This window comes from Saccopteryx bilineata, chromosome 2 (assembly GCF_036850765.1).
Source record: "Saccopteryx bilineata isolate mSacBil1 chromosome 2, mSacBil1_pri_phased_curated, whole genome shotgun sequence".
Taxonomy (NCBI): domain Eukaryota; kingdom Metazoa; phylum Chordata; class Mammalia; order Chiroptera; family Emballonuridae; genus Saccopteryx; species Saccopteryx bilineata.
In genome coordinates, this window is record NC_089491.1 from 117791997 (window position 1) to 117814063 (window position 22067).

At 41.1% G+C, this 22067-nt stretch overlaps 1 protein-coding gene across 2 annotated transcripts in view; it reads left to right on the plus strand.

The window, feature by feature from the left end:
- GALNT8 (polypeptide N-acetylgalactosaminyltransferase 8) overlaps nucleotides 1-21428 on the plus strand; it is a 54497-nt gene extending 33069 nt beyond the window's left edge. For both annotated transcript variants that reach the window (XM_066257727.1, XM_066257729.1), the window contains 4 exons: nucleotides 1481-1618; nucleotides 2145-2240; nucleotides 3605-3772; nucleotides 17845-21428. In XM_066257727.1, coding sequence (XP_066113824.1) covers nucleotides 1481-1618; nucleotides 2145-2240; nucleotides 3605-3772; nucleotides 17845-17988 — 546 coding nt within the window. In that variant the 3' untranslated portion in view covers nucleotides 17989-21428. The remainder of the gene's footprint in view (nucleotides 1-1480; nucleotides 1619-2144; nucleotides 2241-3604; nucleotides 3773-17844) is intronic.
- The last annotated feature ends 639 nt before the right edge of the window (nucleotides 21429-22067 follow it).

A 22067-nucleotide genomic window follows, 5' to 3' on the forward strand; every position in this document is an offset into this window, starting at 1 on the left:
AGCATCTATGTCATTTATTTCCACTCTTGTATTATTATTTTCTTCTTTCTACTTCCTCTGGGCTTTATTTGTTCTTTTTCTAGTTCTTTTAGGTGCAGGGTTGATTATTTATTTGAGCTTTCTCGTGCTTCTTCAGGTAGGCCTGTAATGCTATGAACTTCCCTCTCAGGACTGCTTTCACTGTGTCCCATAGATTTTGGATTGTTTTATGTTCATTTTTCATTGTTTCAAGGAAAATTTTTTATTTCTTCCTTGAGCTCACTGTTAATCCATTCATTACTTAATAGCATGCTATTTAGCCTCCAAGTGTTTGAATGTTTTTCAGATTTTTTCTATTGTAGTTGATTTCTAGTTTCATGCCATTGTGGTCAGAGAAGATGCTTGATATGATTCCAATATTCTTAAATTTATTAAGATTTGTTTTGTGTCTTAACATATGGCCTATCCTAGAGAATGTAACATGAGCACTTGAAAAGAATGTATATTCTGCTGCTTTGGGGTAAAATGTTCTGAAGATACCAATTAAATTCAATTGATAGTGTATCATTTAAGGTAGTGATTCTTTGTTAATTTTCTGTCTGGAGGATCTATCCATTGATGTTAGTGGGGCATTAACATTTCTTACTATTATAGAATTGCTGTCAATCTTACCCTTTATGTCCATCAAAATCTGCTTTATATATTTAGGTGCTCCTATATTGGGTGCATAAATATTTACCATGATTATATCCTCCTGTTGGATTGCTCCCTTTATCATTATATAGTAACCATCTTTGTCCTTTACTATAGCCTTTTTTTTAAAGGCTACTTTCCCAGATATAAGTATTGCTACCCCAGTTTTTCTTTTCTTTATTTCCATTTGCATGAAATACTTTTTTCCATTCCTTCACTTTCAGTCTGTGTGTATTTTTTGTTCTGAGGTGGATCTCTTATAGACAGTATATATACAGGTTTTGTTTTCTTATCTGTGCAGCTGCCCTGTGTCTTTTGATTGGTGCATTTAATATATTTATGTTTAAGGTTATTATTGATATGTACTTATTTATTGCCATTTTATTCTTGAAACCTATCGTCCTCTTTCTCTTGATTTTTGTTTCCCTTTCCTCTTCTTATAGCAGGCCCTTTAACATTTCTTGTAGTACTTAACCTCCAAATCCTGATGCAAGAATATTCCTTTTGAAAGTCTTTTTTGACCATCATGAATAGTATTTTTAACTTATTGATGTAAATACTACCTCTAACAGGAGCAGTCTGTGCCAGCTTGCTAATGATGAGAAATAAAGCTGAGTGATCTCACTACACAGGCCTTGCAAGTGCCTTTGAAACCTAGGGTTTGATTTTTTCACTTTCCCTGGAAAACTATAAATTATCAAGGTTACTTAAAGGCCATCAGAAACATACCCAGTTCCCTCAGGTATCATCCATACCCTTTGGTGGAGTCAGGGATGTTACACTGAAACTCTCCATGTTTCATTCACAGACCTCTGGAATCGATTATGGAGATATTTCTTCCAGAAGAGCACTCCGGGAGAAACTGAAATGTAAAACTTTTGACTGGTACCTGAAAAATGTTTATCCGATCCTGAAGCCAGTTCACAACATTGTGGGTTATGGAGTAGTACGTATTATAAAACTGCATTTCAGATTTTAAATGTTTGACTGTAACACACAATGAAACCTGAATCACATGACTACTCAGAAAAGGATTCCAAACCCATCCTGCCTAAGAGTCCCTTCTCATCCCTAACTCTGTCCTCAGCTTTATGCCGCTGGACCCTCTTGGCTTCCTCTTATCTCTTGCTCCTCAGTCCCCATCTCTGCTCCTTCTCTCAGCCTCTGGTTTCCTACTTGGCAAACTGCAGCCCTGCCTCTGGCCCTCCCAGTTTTGGCCTCGCCCACCTGAACACCCGTAAGAGCCCTGTCTCTGTACGTGCTGTTGGGTGTTCCCAGGAAATGAGCATCACAGCAGTCCCTGAATTTGTCTAGCAATTAGGAACTTGCTGACAGGATACCAAACTGCCAGTCCCTTTGGCTGGTAACTGCTGGCCCCCTTGGACTACAGGAGAAAATGCATGGGCTGGACAGGTTGAGGGCCCTTTCTCTGACTCGTTCTGACCGTGTTGTCCCATGTTTTTCCCCTTCAGATGAAAAACTCATTGGCAGGAAATATGTGCCTGGATCAGGGGCCTATTCCAGGGAACACCCCCATCATGCATTCCTGTCATGGATACAGTCCACAGGTACCTTTCGGAACCTTCTTTGCCCGGACAGGATGAGTCTGCTGAGGCTCAGCCCCAACAACCTTTGGCAGGTTTGGACTCAGTGTTAGATGATGGGGAGGCAGGAGCTGAGAATCAAGGTAATGAGTCATGGTGAAACCCAAACCTGTACTTGTAACTGAGTGCTTCCAAGTTCATTCAAAAAGTTATGACAAGATTGACCAGGTGGTGGCGCAGTGGATAGACCATTGAATTGGAATGCAGAAGACCCAGGTTCTCGACCCCAAGGTCGCCAGCTTGAGCACAGGCTCATCTGGTTTGAGCAAAGCTCACCAGCTTGGACCCAAGGTCACTAGCTTGAGCAAGGGGTTACTCGGCCTACTGTAGCCCGCGGTCAAGGCACATATGAGAAAGCAATCGATGAACAACTAAGGTGTCGCAACGTGCAATGAAAAACTAATGATTGATGCTTCTCATCTCTCCGTTCCTATCTGTCTGTCCCTGTCTATCCCTCTCTGTCTCTGGAAAAAAAAAAGTCATGGCAAGACGGTTCTATTTCAGATACGAGTAGAAAGGTAGAAAGGTAGAAAGGATTGATCTGCTGCATTCATTCTCCATGGTAATATTTTCACTGACAATAACCCTCCATCCTTTTTTAATCCTTGTCCCACTGCTGGCCTCCACCCTTGCGCCACTCCTTGTGTACCTGAAAGGCGGAAGGTGGACAACAGACACTGCCTGTGGCTTCTTCTGTAGAGAAGGACACAGAGAGTAGACAGACTGAGTGGAAGTCCCTCCTGGGGATAGAAGGGATCTGGCATCAAGTCGAAAGTGTAATCAGGGGACTCTTCTCTTTTGAGACTACTCACATCTGTCATGTTACTTTGCACATTGCCCTCACAGGAGCCTTTTGAGGGATGCAGGATAGAAAGCATTTCCATTTGATGAATGAAAAAAGAAAAAACAAATACCTGTGACAAAAACAACTTACTTTTCAAAGTCACTGAACAAGGCAGGGTCAGACTGAGAATCTGAAACATTTCCTGGCAACAAGCTCATAGCTGAGGCTTGCAGTGACACTTTATAAAATTCAATTGTGAGGTCCCCACCCAAAGGTAAGCTTCCTCACCCATGTGAGCCATGATTCTGTTGGGCTCCCTGTAGGGAGGAAGCCGGCTAGAGCTCCCTTCTCATGCCTCGTCTTCTTCCTGAAATCAACTGGGGGTGGAGAAAAGAAGCAGATGGTACTTTTTGTTACCCAGGAAAGTCAGTGCTCCCCATGGTGACTGAGTGTCTGGGGACTGAGGAGCAGTCTTTATGCCCATGATATGGTGCAGGGCCTCTCGGCTGCCTGTGCCCACAGCACAGCCCTTTGCTGTTTGCAGCATGTTTACTATCACCTGACTGGGGAGCTCTATGTGGGACCACTGATCGCAGAGGCAGGGGCCGACGATCGCTGCCTGACGGACCCCGGCAGTGGGGAGAAGCCCACTTTGGAGCCATGTTCCAAGGCAGCCCAAAACAGACTGCACATCTATTGGGATTATAAACAGGTGAGTCACATACTTTTAAAAAGATAGACATATTGAAATAGAACCTGAGAGGTTCAGGTTTGATCTGATAGTGCTTTAGAAAGATTCATTTTGTGGCAGTATTCAGGGAAAGCACTAGAAACAGGGAACTGGGCATGAAATGCCGAATCTTTTGAAGGAAAGAAATATGGAATCTGTTTTAGCTTCACAGTGAAGAGTTGGGTTCAAAGCATGGTTCAGTCACATTAGGAATTTTGTTATCTTCTCTGAGACTCAGTTTCCGCATCTATAAAATGGAGATGATAATATCAATGTTATGGGTTGGGAGGATTAAATGAGATAATGTGTGTAAATCATCTAAGCATAGTGCCTGGCACATAGTACTTGAAAAATATTAGCCATTGTGATCAGTGTTATTATTAATGACAATCAGAGAGTCTGGAGCACTGGGCTGACACCTGACAGGGACTATATTGAAGTCCTGACTTTAACTTCAACATCAATTGACCAAGAACATGGTGGAGGGAATCTGGCAGAATTTACGTGACAATGACATGAGGAACACGGTTGACCACTGACTATGTGTGCATTTACTGTGCAATAAGGCTGCATTAAGCCACACCAGCAGCAATGTTATGTCCTGATGGAGGGAGGCAGTGCTTTGTCTATGAACACACCTCTGAGTATGTTGTTACAGTAGTAGGTTCAGGAGCCACTTCTCAAAAGACATGGACAATCTAACTCTGTAATTCCTAACTTAAAGCTAATAACCTCTTTGAGAGTCCTATGTAAGCTATGAATTGTCTGCAGAAAACATGCATATGTACACATGTGCACAATTTTTCTTACAATTTCAGAGGGGTTTTGAATCTAGGCAAAGTTTCTCTAAACTAGACAAATCAGTGAGAAAGAGAGTAAGTCCTGTCTTCTCACTCTAAGCCCCAACTGTACTGAAAGACATGTAATTCTATGAAAGGCCAGGCTCCCTCTGATCTCAGGCACCTTTGTAGGTGTTGTTGCCTCTCCTCCAACCTCTTCACCAGGCCAAATGCAGAGTATTCCTCTGGATTCTCTATGTGTTGTCAGAGCCCCTCTTATAGACCTTGTCTCATTCTCTCCTTTAATGGCCTGCTCATGTGCTTCTTATCATCACTAGACTGTAGGCTGGGGGCAGGGTCTGGGTTTCGTTTGCTGTTTTTTCTCTAGCATCTAATGCAGTGCCTGAAACAAGGCAGGCATTCAGGAAATGGTTGCAGACAAATAAAAGATTGGCAGACATGAAGGCATTGTCTAGAGGAGAGGCAGATCTAGAGAAAAGACTCAATGAGAAAAAGGAGGTAGACTTGTTCAATGTCTGCAGAAGGGCAGGATCAAGACCAGTTGTTGGAGATCAAGGAGTTTGACTTGACAATAATGAGAAGGGGGAGGAATTTCTAACAGTCTAATGGCTTAAGTTGCCCTACAAAAGAATGGGCTGCCTGGCAGGGTGGTGAGCTCTCTGTCAATGATAGTCACCAAGCAAAGCATGACATCTGGCAGACCTCCTGTAGTTAATATGAGTTTGTTTGTTTTTTAATTTTTTTGTGTGTGTATTTTTCTGAAGCTGGAAACAGGGAGAGATAGTCAGACTCCTACATGCGCCCGACCGGGATCCACCCGGCACGCCCACCAGGGGCGATGCTCTGCCCACCAGGGGGCGATGCTCTGCCCCTCCGGGGCGTCGCTCTGTTGCGACCAGAGCCACTTTAGCACCTGGGGCAGAGGCCAAGGAGCCAACCCCAGCACTCGGGCCATCTTTGCTCCAATGGAGCCTCGGCTGCCGGAGGGGAAGAGAGAGACAAAGAGGAAGGAGAGGGGGAGGGGTGGAGAAGCAGATGGGCGCTTCTCCTGTGTGCCCTGGCTGGGAATCGAACCTGGGACTTCTGCACACCAGGCTGACGCTCTACCATTGAGCCAACCGACCAGGGCCTAATGTGAGTTTTTGACATCCTCAATGACATCTTTTGTGTGCAGAAAATACAATTACAGATTAACTTTCATTTAAAAATTACTGTTCAACTTATTAAAGTTATAAATTAAAGAACTCTAGTTTTTCTTCAAGTTTTTGTGTTCACTTACAAATCTTATTTTATCTAGGAACCTATCAAGTTTTAACAATCACCTTTTAATCTGTATGACTTTCACCTTTCACCATTAAGTACAACATTAGATGTAGTTTTTTTTGTAGATGCTCTTTATCAATGGAAATAATTTCCCTTTGTTTCTAATTTTTTTAATAAATAAATATTTATTAATGTTAATGGCATGACATCAATAAATCAGGGTACATATATTCAAAGAAAACATGTCCAGGTTATATTGTCATTCAATTATGTTGCATACCCATCACTCAAAGTCATATTGTCCTCCTTCAACCTCTATCTAGTTTTCTTTGTGCCCCTCCCCCTCCCCCTGCCCCTCTCCCTCCTTCCCTCCCGTGCCCCGCCACCCCCAGTAACCACCACACTCTTGTCCATGTCTCTTAGTCTCATTTTTATGTCCCACCAATGTATATAATCATGTAGTTCTTGTTTTTTTCTGATTTACTTATTTCACTTCGTATCATGTTATCAAGATCCCACCATTTTGTTGTAAATGATCCGATGTCATCATTTCTTATGGCTGAGTAGTATTCCATAGAGTATATGTGCCACATCTTCTTTATCCAGTCATCTATTGAAGGGCTTTTTGGTTGTTTCCATGTCTTGGCCACTGTGAACAATGCTGCAATGAACATGGGGTTACATGTGTCTTTACGTATCAATGTTTCTGAGTTTTTGGGGTATATACCCAGTAGAAGGATTGCTGGGTCATAAGGTAGTTCTATTTTCAGTTTTTTGAGGAACCACCATACTTTCTTCCATAATGGTTGTACTACTTTACATTCCCACCAACAGTGAATGAGGGTTCCTTTTTCTCCACAGCCTCTCCAACATTTGCTATTACCTGTCTTGTTGATAATAGCTAATCTAACAGGGGTGAGGTGGTATCGCATTGTATAATAGTTTTGATTTGCATTTCTCTAATAACTAATGAAGATGAGCATCTTTTCATATATCTGTTAGCCATTTGTATTTCTTCCTGGGAGAAGTGTCTGTTCATGTCCTCTTCCCATTTTTTATTGGATTGTTTGTTTGTTTATTGTTGAGTTTTATGAGTTCTTTGTATATTTTGGATATTAGGCCCTTATCTGAGCTGTTGTTTGAAAATATCATTTCCCATTTAGTTGGCTGTCTGTTTATTTTGTTGTCAGTTTCTCTTGCCGAGCAAAAACTTCTTAGTCTGATGTAGTCTCATTTATTTATCTTTGCCTTCACTTCTCTTGCCTTTGGAGTCAAATTCATAAAATACTCTTTAAAACCCAGGTCCATGAGTTTAGTACCTATGTCTTCTTCTATGTACTTTATTGTTTCAGGTATTATATTTAGGTCTTTGATCCATTTTGAATTAATTTTAGTACAAGGGGACAAGCTGTAGTCGAGTTTCATTCTTTTGCATGTGGCTTTCCAGTTTTCCCAGCACCATTTGTTGAAGAGGCTTTCTTTTCTCCATTGTGTGTTATTGGCCCCTTTATCAAAAATTGTTTGACTATATATATATATATATGTGGTTTTATTTCTGAACTTTCTATTCTGTTCCATTGGTCTGAGTGTCTATTTTTCTGCCAATACCATGCTGTTTTGATTGTCGTGGCCCTATAATATAGTTTGAAGTCAGGTATTGTAATGCCCCCAGCTTCATTCTTGTTCCTTAGGATTGCTTTGGCTATTTGGGGTTTTTTATAGTTTCATATAAATCTGATGATTTTTTGTTCCATTTCTTTAAAGAATGTCATAGGAATTTTGATGGGAATTGCATTAAATTTATAAATTGCTTTGGGTAATATGGCCATTTTGATTATATTTATTCTTTCTATCCACGAACAAGGAGTATTTTTCCGTCTCATTGTATCTTTTTCGATTTCCCTTAACAATGCTTTGTAGTTTTCGTTATATAGGTCCTTTACATTCTTTATTATGTTTATTCCTAGGTATTTTATTTTATTATTTTTATTTATTTATTTATTTATTTGTATTTTTCTGAAGCTGGAAACGGGGAGAGACAGTCAGACAGACTCCCGCATGCGCCCGACCGGGATCCACCCAGCATGCCCAGCAGGGGTGACGCTCTGCCTGCCAGCGGGCAATGCTCTGCCCCTCCAGGGCATCACTCTGTTGTGACCAGAGCCACTCCAGCACCTGGGGCAGAGGCCAAGGAGCCATCCCCAGCGCCCGGGCCATCTTTGCTCCAATGGAGCCTCGCTGCGGGAGGGGAAGAGAGAGACAGAGAGGAAGGAGAGGGGGAGGGATGGAGAAGCAGATGGGCGCTTCTCCTGTGTGCCCTGGCCGGGAATCGAACCTGCGACTTCTGCACGCCAGGCCAACGCTCTACCACTGAGCCAACCAGCCAGGGTCGGTATTTTATTTTTTTTGTTGCAATTGTGAAGGGGATTATTTTTTTGAACTCGTTTTTTAATATTTCATTGTTGGCATATAGAAAGACTATGGACTTTTGTATGTTAATTTTGTATCCTGCGACCTTACTGTATTGGTTTATTGTTTCTAGTAATCTTTTTGTGGAGTCTTTGGGGTTTTCGATGTATAGGATCATATCATCTGCAAAAAGTGATACTTTTACTTCTTCTTTTCCGATATGGATGCCTTTTATTTCTTTTTCTTGTCTGATTGCTCTGGCCAGAACTTCTAGCACCACGTTAAATAAGAGTGGAGAGAGTGGGCAACCCTGTCTTGTTCCTGATTTAAGGTGGAAAGTCCTCAGTTGTATGCCATTTAATATGAGGTTGGCTGATGGTTTATCATATATGGCCTTTATCATGTTGAGATATTTTCCTTCTATACTCATTTTGTTGAGTGTCTTAAACATAAAGTTGTGTTGTATTTTATCGAATGCCTTTTCTGCATCTATTGATAAGATCATGTGGTTTTTGTTCTTTGTTTTGTTGATATGGTGTATTATGTTAACCATTTTATGTATGTTGAACTATCCTTGAGATTCTGGGATGAATCCCACTTGATCATGATGTATTATTATTATTTTTTTCCTTCGTATTCCTCTGATGCTGGAAACGGGGAGAGACAGTCAGACAGACTCCCGCATGCGCCCGGCCGGGATCCACCCGGCACACCCACCAGGGGGTGACGCTCTGCCCACCAGGGGGCGATGCTCCGCCCTTCCGGGGCTCCGCTCTGTTGCGACCAGAGCCACTCTAGCGCCTGGGGCAGAGGCCAAGGAGCCATCCCCAGCGCCCGGGCCATCTTTGCTCCAATGGAGCCTCGGCTGCGGGAGGGGAAGAGAGAGACAGAGAGGAAGGAGGGGGGGGTGGAGAAGCAAATGGGCGCCTCTCCTATGTGCCCTGGCCGGGAATCGAACCCGGGTCCCCCGCACGCCAGGCCGACGCTCCACCGCCGAACCACCTGGCCAGGGCGGATGTATTATTTTTTTAATATGTTGTTGTATTCAATTTGCCACTATTTTGTTTAGTATTTTAGCATCTGTATTCATTAGAGATATTGGTCTGTAGTTTTCTTTTTTGTGCCATCCTTGCCCGGTTTCGGTATGAGGGTTATGTTGCCTCATAAAATGTGTTTGGAAGTATTGCTTCTTCTTAAATTTTTTCGAAGACTTTGAATAGAATAGGAACCAAGTCTTCTTTGAATGTTTGATAGAATTCACTAGTATAGCCGTCAGGGCCTGGACTTTTATTTTTGGGAAGGTTTTTAATGGTTTTTTTCTATTTCTTCTCTACTAATAGGTCTGTTTAGGCTTTCTGCTTCTTCTTGACTCAGTCTAGGAAGGTTGTATTGTTCTAGGAATTTATCCATTTCTTCTAGGTTGTTGAATTTAGTGGCATAAAATTTTTCATAATATTCTACAATAATTCTTTGTATATCTATGATGCCCATGGTGATTTTTCCTCTTTCATTTTGGATTTTGTTTATATGAGTCCTTTCTCTTTTTTCCTTGGTAAGTCTTGCCAGGGGGTTGTCAATTTTGTTGATCTTTTCAAAGAACCAGCTCCTTGTTCTATTAATTTTTTTCTATAGTTTTTCTGTTCTCTATTTCATTTATTTCTGCTCTGATTTTTATTATCTCCTTTCTTTGGCTGGTTTTGGGTTGTTTTTGTTCTTCTTTTTCCAGTTCCTTAAGGTGTGAAGTAAAGTGGTTCACTTGGGCTCTGTCTTGTTTGTTCATATATGCCTGAAGTGATATGAACTTCCCACTTATCACTGCTTTTGCTGCATCCCAGAGATTCTGTTATGTCTTATTGTCATTTTCAATTGTCTGTATATATCTTTTGATCTCTGCACTTATTTCTTCTTTGACCCTTTCGTTTTTTAAAAGTATGTTGTTTAGTTTCTACATTTTTGTTGGGGTTTTTTCCCTCTTTTTTGCAGTTGAATTCTAGTTTCAAGGCTTTATGAGCAGAAAATATGCTTGGTACAATTTCAATTTTTCTGAATTTGCTGATGTTATTTTTATGGCCCAACATATTCTTGAGAATGTTCTATGTACACTGGAGAAAAATGTATACTCTGTCACTTTGGGATGAAGTGGCCTGTAGATGTCTATCATATCCAGGTGCTCTAGTGTTTTGTTTAAGGCCACTATATCTTTATGAATTTTCTGTTTGGATGACTGATCTAGAGCCATCAGCAGTGTATTGAGGTCTCCAAGTATGATTGTATTTTTGTCAGTTTTTGTTTTTAGGTCAATAAGTAGCTGTCTTATATATTTTGGTGCTCCTTGGTTTGGTGTATATATATTAAGGATTATTATGTCTTCTTGATTCAGTGTCCCCTTAATCATTATGAAATGACCATTTTTGTTTCTGAGTACTTTTGCTGTCTTGTAGTCAGCATTATTAGATATGGGTATTGCTACACCTGCTTTTTTTTGGATGTTATTTGCTTGGAGTATTGTTTTCTAGCTTTTCACTTTGAATTTGTTTTTATCCTTGTTGCTTAGATGTGTTTCTTGTAGGCAGCCTACAGTTGGAATTTCTTTTTTAATCCATTCTGCTACTCTGTGTCTTTTTATTGGTGAGTTTAATCCATTTACATTTAGTGTAATTATTGACACTTGTGGGTTCCCTATTGCCATTTTATAAATTGCTTTCTGTTAGTTTTGTATCTTGTTTGATTCTTCTCTTTTGTTTTTCTATCATTTGTTTTTGTTTGTTTGTATTCCATACTTCTTTCCTCTGTTGCTACCTTTTTTAAATCATGGCTTTTGTGGTGGTTTTTTCAAGGGTGGTTACCATTAAGTAATGAAAAGGGTACCTACCATATTCCTTCTAGTACCTTGTCTTGCAAGTGTTTCTGCACTTCATCGTCTTTTGCTACTGTTAATCTCTGTCCTCTCCTCTTTTTTTCTTGCTTTTGTTGTCACAGTTTAAATTTGGTTTTATTGTGCTCTTGATGGAGTTTTTACTTGTGGTTTTGTTTTGTTTTGTTCTTTGGATCTGGTTGGAAAACCCCCTTTAGTATTTCCTGGAGTGGGGGTTTTCTGATGATAAATTCCCTCATCTTTTCTGTATTTGTGAACGTTTTTATTTCTCCTTCGTACTTGAAGGATAACTTTGATGGGTATAGTATTCTTGGCTGAAAGTTCCTCTCTTTCAGGGCTTTAAATATTGGGTTCCACTCTCTTCTAGCTTATAGAGTTTTTGCTGAGAAATCTGATGATAATCTAATAGGCCTTCCTTTATATGTTGTATTCTTCTTTTCCCTGGCTGCCTTGAGAATTTTTTCTTTGTCATTGGTTTGTGCCATTTTCATTATGATGTGCCTTGGAGTAGTTTTGTTGTGGTTAAGAAAACTCGGTGTTCTGTTTGCTTCTTGAATTTGAGGCTTTACTTCTTTCCACAGGCTTGGGAAGTTCTCGTCTATTACTTGTTTGAATAAATTCTCCATTCCATTTTCTCTCTCTGATATACCTATTATTCTTTTTGATGGAGTCAGACAATTCCTGTAGGGCTTTCTCATTTTTTAAAATTTTTTAGTGTCTTCTTCTCTCTGTTGTGCCTGAAGTTGCTTATCTTCTATGTCACTAATCTTACCTTCTCTCTGGCCTGTTCTATTAGCTAAGCTTGTTACCTCATTTTTCAGTTCATGAATTGAGTTTTTCATCTCCGTTGGATTTGTTTTTATAGTTTCAATTTCCTTGGTAATATATTCTTTGTGTTCGTTGAGTTGTTTTCTGAGCTCCCTAAATTGCCTTTCTGTGTTTTCTTGTATATATCTGAGTATTTTTAGGATTTCTATTTTAAATTCTTTGTCATTTAGCTCCAAGGTTTCCAATATATTAAATTTTTTCTCCATAGATTTTTTTCCACATCTATCTGTGTTACTTCTCTTTCTTTTGTATCCATGATATCCAATTTCCTTTTTCTTAATGGCATCTGAGGGTGCTCTTGTTGATAGCACTTTGCCTTCAGGGTGTGGAACTCTCGGATGCTCCAAGGATAGATTTTTATGTCTCTGGTTGATGAATTTGTTGAAATTTTGGGGAGATTTTTCGGTTTGTGTCCTCACGGTGCCATTTCTATGACGTCACTCCTATTAATTTTCAAATGTTGAACTTGTTTTCTATGCCAGGAATAAATCACATTTAGTCATGGTGTATACCATTTTTTCATACTTTGCTGAATTTGTTTTGCTGGTATTTTGTTGAAGATTTTTATGTCTAAGTTCATTAGAGATAATGGTCTACAACTTTTCTTCTTTATTTTGTACTGACTTTGGTTGTTTTGTTTTTTTGTTTTTGTTTTTTACTTTGGTTTTAGTACTGGCCTTACAGAGTGAGTTAGGAGGTGTTTCGTCTTCCTATTGATAAAATTTATTCTTTTGACAAAACTTATAGAATAGATTAGTTTCTGGAAGAGGCATTTTCTAGAAGAGATTTTCTGGAAGAGATTTTCTGAAATAGGTTATCTTAAACTGGTGTACAATATAGTACTGGAAATTTTAGACAATATAATCTTTCTTTAGATGTTTAGTATACTTCTGCAGTGAGACCTTCTGGGCCTTGAAAATTTTTTCCAGGAGCTTTTAAATCATGAATTAATTTTTAAAAATAGTACAGGACTATTCAGATGATTTGTTTTGAGTCTTTGTGATTATTTGTGATGATTGAGTTTTGGTGGTTTATATGTTTTTTGAGTAATCTGTCCCACTCTCCAAATTTATGAGTATAGCGTTATTTGTAGTGTATTATTTATTTTTTTATTATTGAGATAAAATTGACTTATTATATTACATTAGTTTTAGGTGCACAACATAATATACATAGTTTATGTAGATACTGCAAAATGATCACCATGCACAATTAGTTTACTTAGCATCCATCATCATAGTTACAAAATTTTTTTTTGTTATAAGAACTTTTAAGATCTTCTTTCCTAGCAACTTTAAAGGGGCTTTTAGAATTTAATAAAGTCCCTTAAATGTTGTAGACTATATTTATATATTTAATACATTAAATTTTCTTTCTTAAGAAATTTAGGCCCTTGCTGGCTGGCTCAGCGGTGGAGCGTCGGCCTGGCATGTGGGGGACCTGGGTTCGATTCTTGGCCAGGGCACATAGGAGAGGCGCCCATTTGCTTCTGCAACCCCCCTCCTTCCTCTCTGTCTCTCTCTTCCCCTCCCACAGCCAAGGCTCCATTGGAGCAAAGATGGCCCGGGTGCTGGGGATGGCTCCTTGGCCTCTGCCCCAGGCGCTAGAGTGGCTTTGGTCGCGGCAGAGCGACGCTCCGGAAGGGCAGAGCATCGCCCCCTGGTGGGCAGAGCATCGCCCCTGGTGGGCGTGCCAGGTGGATCCCGGTGGGGCGCATGTGGGAGTCTGTCTGACTGTCTCTCCCCATTTCCAGCTTCAGAAAAATACAAAAAAAAAAGAAATTTAATTATCTGACTTTAAATGATTCTTAAGTTCTCTTAAATGTTAAAAGATGTTTGCAATTTAGTAAAATGTCAACATAAAATTATAGATTTAATTATTCAATTGACCATTTTAAACTTGGTAGGACAAGATTAATCTGTAAGACACTTTTTCTTAAACATGGCATGTACTTAAAAATAGTAATATACACAGAACCTTTAACAAATATTGTGAGTTTTATTCCTTTGACATTTATACTTTATTCTCTATCTCCTGGGAATGACATCCCATTTTGAGGGTTGCCATTTTAAGAGAATTTTGGAAGATTGCTTTCTTAGGTGGCTGAAGTTGCTGATAGAATACAGACTGTGGCTGGGGAGAGCTGCAGCTGCAGGACATCCCAGGGAGGTCTGCCCCTACTCTGATGTCCAGGCTGGTCCCTTGTCAAGAACCGCAAACGTTAGAGAGGGAGGCAACCATGGATCTCATGGTGTTCCCTGACTTCTAAGTTAGTTTTACATTAATTCATCTATCTATGCTTCCATAACTATCTTACCTCAATTCTTTCAGATATAGACATGACATTTGATTGAAAGTTGGGACCCTTTTGTGCTCTGTTTACTTTGTAGAAACAACATACACACTAATTCTACTAGAAAGTTACCAAAGATATATTCCAGAATTGAAAAGGGACTGAAACTAGATAATCGCTTTGTTTTCTTCCAAATTGATGATTACCATTTTCAGTCCACTGGAGGAGGTTATAACCTTTAAAGACCACAATAGAGACAGACCCAGTGACTGAGAAGAGACCTAATGTAAAGAGATGGTGAATCTGAGATATCTGACCTCTGAGATGAGGAGCAGAATTGAGAGTAGAGACACACCTGAACTTATGGAGAATGTGATGAAGGTCATCATTTGGAAGTCTTCCAGATGGAGTTATAGCTTAGGACATAGAGAATCTCTGAGGAAGGTAGTGAGAAGGAGGAGACCACTGTAGCCAGGGTTTGGGAAGAGGAAGAGACTTCTGGGGAGCACTCTTCCAAGTTGCTGGTGGGAATAGTTCTAGAAAATAATTTAGCTCTTTATAGGAAAAATCCTGATATCGATTAGAATCCAAAAACTCATTATGCCCCTTTTAAAGGCACTAAATTCTATTTTAAGACCATATCTTAATTTTTTTTTGTATTTTTTCAAAGTGAGAAGCAGGGAGGCAGTCAGACAGACTCCCACATGCACCCAACTGGTATCCACCTGGCATGCCCACCAGAGGGCGATGCTCTGCCCAGCTGGGCCATTGCTCCATTACAACTGGAGCTATTATAGCACCTGAGGCAGAGGCCACGCAGCCATCCTCAGTGCCTGGGCCAACTTTGCTCCAATGGAGCCTTGGCTGCAGGAGGGGAAGAGAGAGACAGAGAGGAAGGAAAGGGGGAAGGGTGGAGAAACTGATGGGAGCTTCTCCTGTGTGCCCTGGCTGGAAATTAAACCCAGGACTTCCACATGCCGGGCCGATGATCTACCACTTAGCCAACCAGCCAGGGCAAAACCATATCTTAATTTAAAGGATAATGTAGAATGTAGTTCAAGATTTATATTGAAAATATTTTAATATTTATCATAGCAAAATATTAGGAAAAATTAAATGTCCAACAGTAGGGGAGACTTTTGTTCATCTCTTGAGAACTGAATATTATATTAGCTATTCAAACTATTTATTCTCAAAAATTAATGAAATTAGAAAATGCACATGATGTAATGTTAAATTTAAAGAACAGAATATAAAAATTCTATATACAATGTTATCCCATTGTGAGTGCTTCTAATCTTGAAAATAATATTTTCCACGTTTAAAAAAATAAGTACATACTCCTTTTGTAAAAATGGAAGGGAAACAAAAACAGAAGATCTTTTAACAACTGGCAGCCCAACCCCCCCTCAATAAAAGCCAAAACACAAAACTATAAGACCCAGATGAACACAGTATAAAGCAAGTCAGAGTGTGAAGAGGTTGTCAGGAGTACTGCCAACGCACATGTTATTTGGCAGCAACGAGAAAATAGATAAAACACCATTGGCTCTATCAGAAAGGTCATGCTAAATTATAATAGCCAAGATTCGCCGAGCATATATTATGTACCAGGCACTGGGTTAAACATGATCTAATTTAGTCTTTACATAAATTTTATAAGAGAAATATTATTATTAGTTCTACTTTACCAATGAAGTAACTAAAGCACAGAGAAGTCAAATAATAGTCCCAAATCACACAGCATAGTAGATGTTCAGGATTCAAAGACAGAATCTCACCCACTGTTTGTTGTTGCCTTGCTGCTTAGGAAGTTTGCTTCTGAAAGGGAGAAAACACTGAATGTTGGTTTGAAAAGGAAGGTCGCGTGAAAGGCGGTTTTTCCCCCTTTGTCATATTAGAACATTTGGATGTATTTAAAATCATTGGAAAAGGAAGCTGCCAAGAGGGAGAAATAAAAGAAGGGTGTTAGACAGGAAGAGTGTTTTCCTTTGTCTATGTCAGGGTGGCTGGGCTCAGAGCACAGGGACAGCTGGCAGAAGGGACAGAGGCAGGTCAGCTCCTTTGAGACTATCCACAAGCAGCACCCCAGGACCACTCATGGAATTTGGGGAAGAGGCTAGATTGACTGGAAGTGGGGTCTTCTGAAACGTGAAAAATGAAGGCATCTAGTGAAAGCAAGTGTCAGGGGTAAAGTGTGCTGAGGGGGTCTGGAGGAGTAGCAGTAAGGAGTAAGCCCGGTGCTGAGGCCAGACTGCTGTGGGCACAGTTGTGGGCCAGGCCCACCGCATTGGTGGCCCGTCTCCAGGAGCAGTGGGAATGACAAGAGGAGTTCAAGACCTGAGAGAGCCACCCCAAATGCTGGTGCTGGAGGGAGGTACCGGGAGGAGGCAGGAGAGTCCATGGTGGCCAGGGGAAGGTGATTTTGGGGGAGTAGGTTGTTGGGAGCAGTTTGTAATTAGAAGAGAAGAGAAATAAGGAGGTGATGATGGTTAAGGAGGGAGCAGGGATGTGAATGTAGAGCTGGTACCCTTCCTGTTGTTAAAATACTTGGTGGTTGGAAATCCGAGGTGGGACAGCAAGATGAGGGTTTCTTGTAAGACAAGTGGAGGCGATTAACCCTGGGGATGATAACAGAGGGAGAACAAAGTCACTCCTGCACAGAGGCAGATCGTCTGAGTCATTCCTGCCGAAAGGTGGAGAGGGTGTGGAGAGTGGGTGGACCGGGCGGGGGGAAGAGAGCAGGGCTAGGCCAGTGGCATGCTCATCAGGTGAGCCTTGGCGATGAGGAAGAAAGAGCTGGGGGGGGGGGTGGAGTTGGCACATGGGAACAAAAGAAGGGTGACCCCTCCTCCCTCTCCCCCGTTAGAATGGGAGAGGCCTCTGCCTCAAGATGCCCAGTAAATATACGCCCCAATATTAGCCCTAATATTAACTTTAAACCCATTTTATAGATGAGGAAATTGAGACTTAGATTAGGTACTTTGCTGAAGGCTGCTCTGTTTGTACATGGTGGAGCAGGGACTGAACCCAGACACTTTAGTTCTAAAGCCCAGAATGTTCCTAGTGTAAACCCTAGTGAAACCCCCACATGGGAGAGGTAGGAAGTGTCCTCCACAGAGTGGTGGAAAAAAATAGACTGAGGTTCTTGAATGTAACTCCCGCTCCTGTCCCACCACAGAGACTCACCGAGGAGGGAGGGAGAATCCCAGTGGGCTTCATGGCCTCAGAGGTGAAGACTTGAAAAGGAAGGTCAAGTAGAGAAGGACCATGGCTCTCCAAGGTGCGCCATGTCCTGTCAGTTACATTGACCTGATGCTTCCTTCTCAGGAGAGGCAAGTGACAGCATCAGGACCCAGCACTGCGGTGCTCACTCCCAGATCTGTGTGAGTTTACCACTGGGCTAGGTGGGAGAGCACTAGTGACCTAACTCTACGTATTGCTTCCTTGTCCTCTGGACGACTTGCAGAGCACTGTGGGACCCCTCCCGCAGTCTGTGAACAGAGCAGGGAGGGAGAATAGGAGCAGGGGAGATGAGGCACTTTTAGGGCATTTTAATACCTTGATTGTCTCTCTTATCATGCAGGGAAGAGCCCTCAAAAACAGAGCCACCAAACGATGTCTGGAGGTAAAGAAGAACAATTTAGGTTTCTACATGCCTGTGCTGCAGACCTGTACTGCACAGGCGTGGTCAGTCCAGCATACCGTCCGAAACTGGGGGTCCAACTGACACCAGTGATCCTCGGAGCCTGGATTGGGATACCAATTCTTGTCACTGAATGGCTTCTGCTCCCAATGCTGATCAGAGTGGAAGAGGGTGAGAGAGAAAATGTGTGTGTGTGTGTGTGTGTGTTTACTGTGACTTAGCCTGTGACCCACATAGTGTAGGGAGGTCTGTGCATGTGTCTGGGAGACCTGGCTGGGGAGAAGTTAGGAAACTACAATGCCTCACCCCCAGCTTCCCTTGGAAAGTCGTGATATAGATCAAATGCCATTCTTGGAAATTTCTTGAAATAGCCACCATTATCTGGCTGTCATGTAGGGGAGAGAACTGGGAGACTTCTCCCAACACTGTTTATGACAGAGACAGAGAGAGACAGAGAGAGGGACAGATAGGGACAGACAGACAGGAAGGGAGAGAGATGAGAAACATCAATTCTTTGCTGTGACACCTTAGTTGTTCACTGGTTGCTTTCTCATATGTGCCTTGACCAGGGCGCTACAGCAGAGTGAGTGACTCCTTGCTCAAGCCAGCAACATTGGGCTCAAAATGCTGAGCCTTGCTCAAACCAGATGAGTCCACACTCAAGCTGACGACCTTGGGGTTTCGAACCTGGGACCTCCGCATTCCAGTCTGATGTTCTATCCACTGTGCCACCACCTGGTGAGGCTCCCAACACTGTTTAATCTTCATTCCTGACAACAACTCTCGCCCTTTGTTCCACACCTCCTCCCAGCTCATCTGCTCAGAGACCCCACACCCCCTTGGCTCTGCCACGTTGGAGAGGCCGGGTTAGATGCCCTCAGTTCTCAAAAGGCATGTTCCTGCTCATCCTCTCTCTTTTCGGAGCTGTCCTGAAAGGTACAACAAATAGACTAGTAATCTTAAAAATTCCTCCAGTTATCTACTCACAGCTGTCTTACTGGGGCTACCCAACCTGTCCCATATCAACTAGACTTCAGAGGCTGAGAATAGGAGAGAAGGTACTTCAGCTAAAGAGCTCTGTGCAGTGCAGAGAGAGTGGGAGAAACAGCCAAGCTATCTGAATCTTCCTCTAAGTAGTATGTAATATTGAATGGATTTAATTACTCATTGTCTTGTACAATCCCAGGATATTATGGAGAAAATGAGGCTTGACACAGAGGGGTGTCACTTATTGGGACACAAAGGAGGAATTGTAAGAAAGCTTGAAACCAGACTCCTTACTGCTGTCCACTGGGTACACCCTTTCCCTAGCTGGAGCGGTGGGAAGGCATGCCCAGGGTAGCTGAGCTTCTTTGAACCAATATAGAGTGATTTCCAGTGTGAAAAAGAAAAATGGCATTTATAGTCTGTATCTTTTAAGTAAGAAATAAGGGGAGAAATATACCTGCATTGGTTTATTTATGCAAAATTAAAGATAAACCAGAAACTGATGAGATTGGTTGTTGATAGGTGATAGTTGGGAATAGGGTGGAAAGGACTGGAGACAGAAACAGGACAGAGGGCTGTGTGTGTGTGTGTGTGTGTGTGTGCGCGCATGTGTGTGCATGTGTGTGTGTGTAATGATGCTTCTCAAACTATACATATTTTTCTATAATTTAGACTTTTAGAACCATGTTATATTTCATATGTTCAAACATAAGTAGATAAAACCAGCAAGGATAGAAGAAAATACAAGCCAACCTGAGTACCTAACTATATTTCTCTCCCTTCAGTGAATACACACTCACTCTAAACACACTCAGCATCAGCCTCCAGATCTTGGTTTCTAAATATTTTCCTGTAAAAGGAATTAGGACTCCTCGGAGAAATCACTAATTTTAGGGTTGGGGGTCAGGGACATTTTCTTATAGTTGTAAAATAAGAAACTACTCAGAGAATGATGGAAGCATGTCACAATTTACAGCAGCTAGGTTCAAGGGGTTCCCACTGGCCAAATCTTGAACAAATGGGACATTAAAATAAACAGTGATTTTTATAGATTATAAGCCATACAATGAACAAGAATCCACACAAGTTCATACAAATGAATCCATGGATGGATGGATGGATGGATGGATGGATGGATGGATGGATGGATGGATGGATGAATAAATAAGGAGACAGGAAAGCTCTTTTTTATGGCAGAATGCCAACTAAAACTTTTAGGAAGAATCTAGAAAGTTATTTGGAAAAAAAAAGAAGAAAAAAAAGAAAATTATTTGGTTGTTTTGAGCAAAGGCAACTTTAACCACAGGTGTGAGAAAAACTTCTCCCCTCCTTTAACTATTTAGAAGAACTTGAATCAGGGGCTTTACCCATAATAAGCTATTATCAGAAATAACTACTTTTGACCAATCTAATCTATAGGGCAGGGCAAACTTCTGTTACTACACATCTGTTCTTCTTATCATCCTGCAATGACCCTTTGAAGCCCCCAAGGCACCTTACCTCATTGGTAGCTCAGAAATGTCTCAGAAACCCATGTTCCCTTTCTGTCTCTGAACTTCCTCTGCAGGTGGGGTCTCTGACTCTCTCATGTATGCAGGGTCCCCATTCAAATGCAGGTATTACATTTGGTTATGTTCTCTTGTTAAAAAAAGTTATCTGGTAACCCACATAGTTAAAGTTGTTTCAGACAAGAATAATCAAGCAATGGATGTAAACTAATGGTAATTTCATGGTGGGGAAACCTGGCAGTCTCCATCTTAACTAAGTGATCGATGTTAACATCACTGGTTACTGAACAAATGGATATCATGTGCCTCCTGATTTGATTTGCCCTGAAGAATACAACGTTACTTCTATGGTATTCCTGGCCAAATACAGAACTCGAATCTACAATTTTTGAGGTTACATCAATTAAACCAACATTGAGAGACATTCTTGAAAATTACTGGTCTGTATGCTTAACAAATGTCAAAGTCAGAAAAGACAGAGAAAGCCTGGGGCACTGCCCCAGAATGAAGGGGACTGAAGAGACGTGACAACTAAATGTCTTGTGTGATCCTAGGTTGGAATCTGGGCCTAAGGAAAAATGATTTTTTTCTTTGGTTATAAAGACCAGCAGTGGGCAGCTGGTATAATTTAAATAAGGCTTGCTGATTAGGTAATAGCCCTGTATCCATGTTATTTTCCTGATTTTGATAATCAAACTCTGGCTATATGAGAATGCCCTTGATTTTATGAAATACTCACCAGAAAGTGAGTTGGGGGCATTATCTCTGCAAATATATATATGTATAGATAGATAGATAGATAGATAGATAGATAGATAGATAGATAGATAGATAGAATGATGGATGGATGGATGGATGGATGGATGGACAAATGGACAGATGGATGACAAACAAACAGATGGAGCAGAAAATAATAAAACAAATGTGGTAAAGTGACTCTGGATGAAAGGAAAAGATATATAAGAATTCTCTGTACTATGTAACTTTTCTGTAAGACTAAAATTATTTCAAAATAAAAAGACTTAAAGCACACTCAAACAAAAAATGTCTGTGTAGATCTACATTAAATATCTCCTCTTGCTAAACCGCATCTATAAGCCACGCTGCTTAATCTAACTCTGATGTTCCCTAGTCTCTCAGGTTCTCTCACACGCACAGTCTGAATGGCAAACAGTGACTCAGGCTCCCCCACTTTCCCAGAGGTCCTCAGCTTCCTCCAGCAGCTCTGATGTGTGGGGCGTCCTGCTAGTTAAGACAAAGACAGTATCAACTTGATTCTTTGGCTTTGAAATCACTTATATACTTGTCCAAAGTTCTACATAAAATTCTTCTCTACTCACTGTCTGCTACCAGCCTTCATTGGTCAGAACATTGTGAAGGTCATCTCGGTAATGATTTTTTTCCTTTTTAAATTTTTCATTGATTTGAGAGAGAGAGAGAAGCACCAACTCTTTGTCCTACTTAGTTGTTCCATTTAGTTGTGTACTCATTGGTTGCTCCGCATACATTCCCTGACCAGGGACTGAACCCACAACCTCGGCGTGCCAAGGCTCAGTGACCATCTTTAGTCCAGTTAGGAGACCTTGGTAAACAAGTTCACTTTTCACTGATTCCTCTCTCTTCGATTTTTGGGAATGTTGGAGCTCTACTATAAGTTAAAGTTACTTT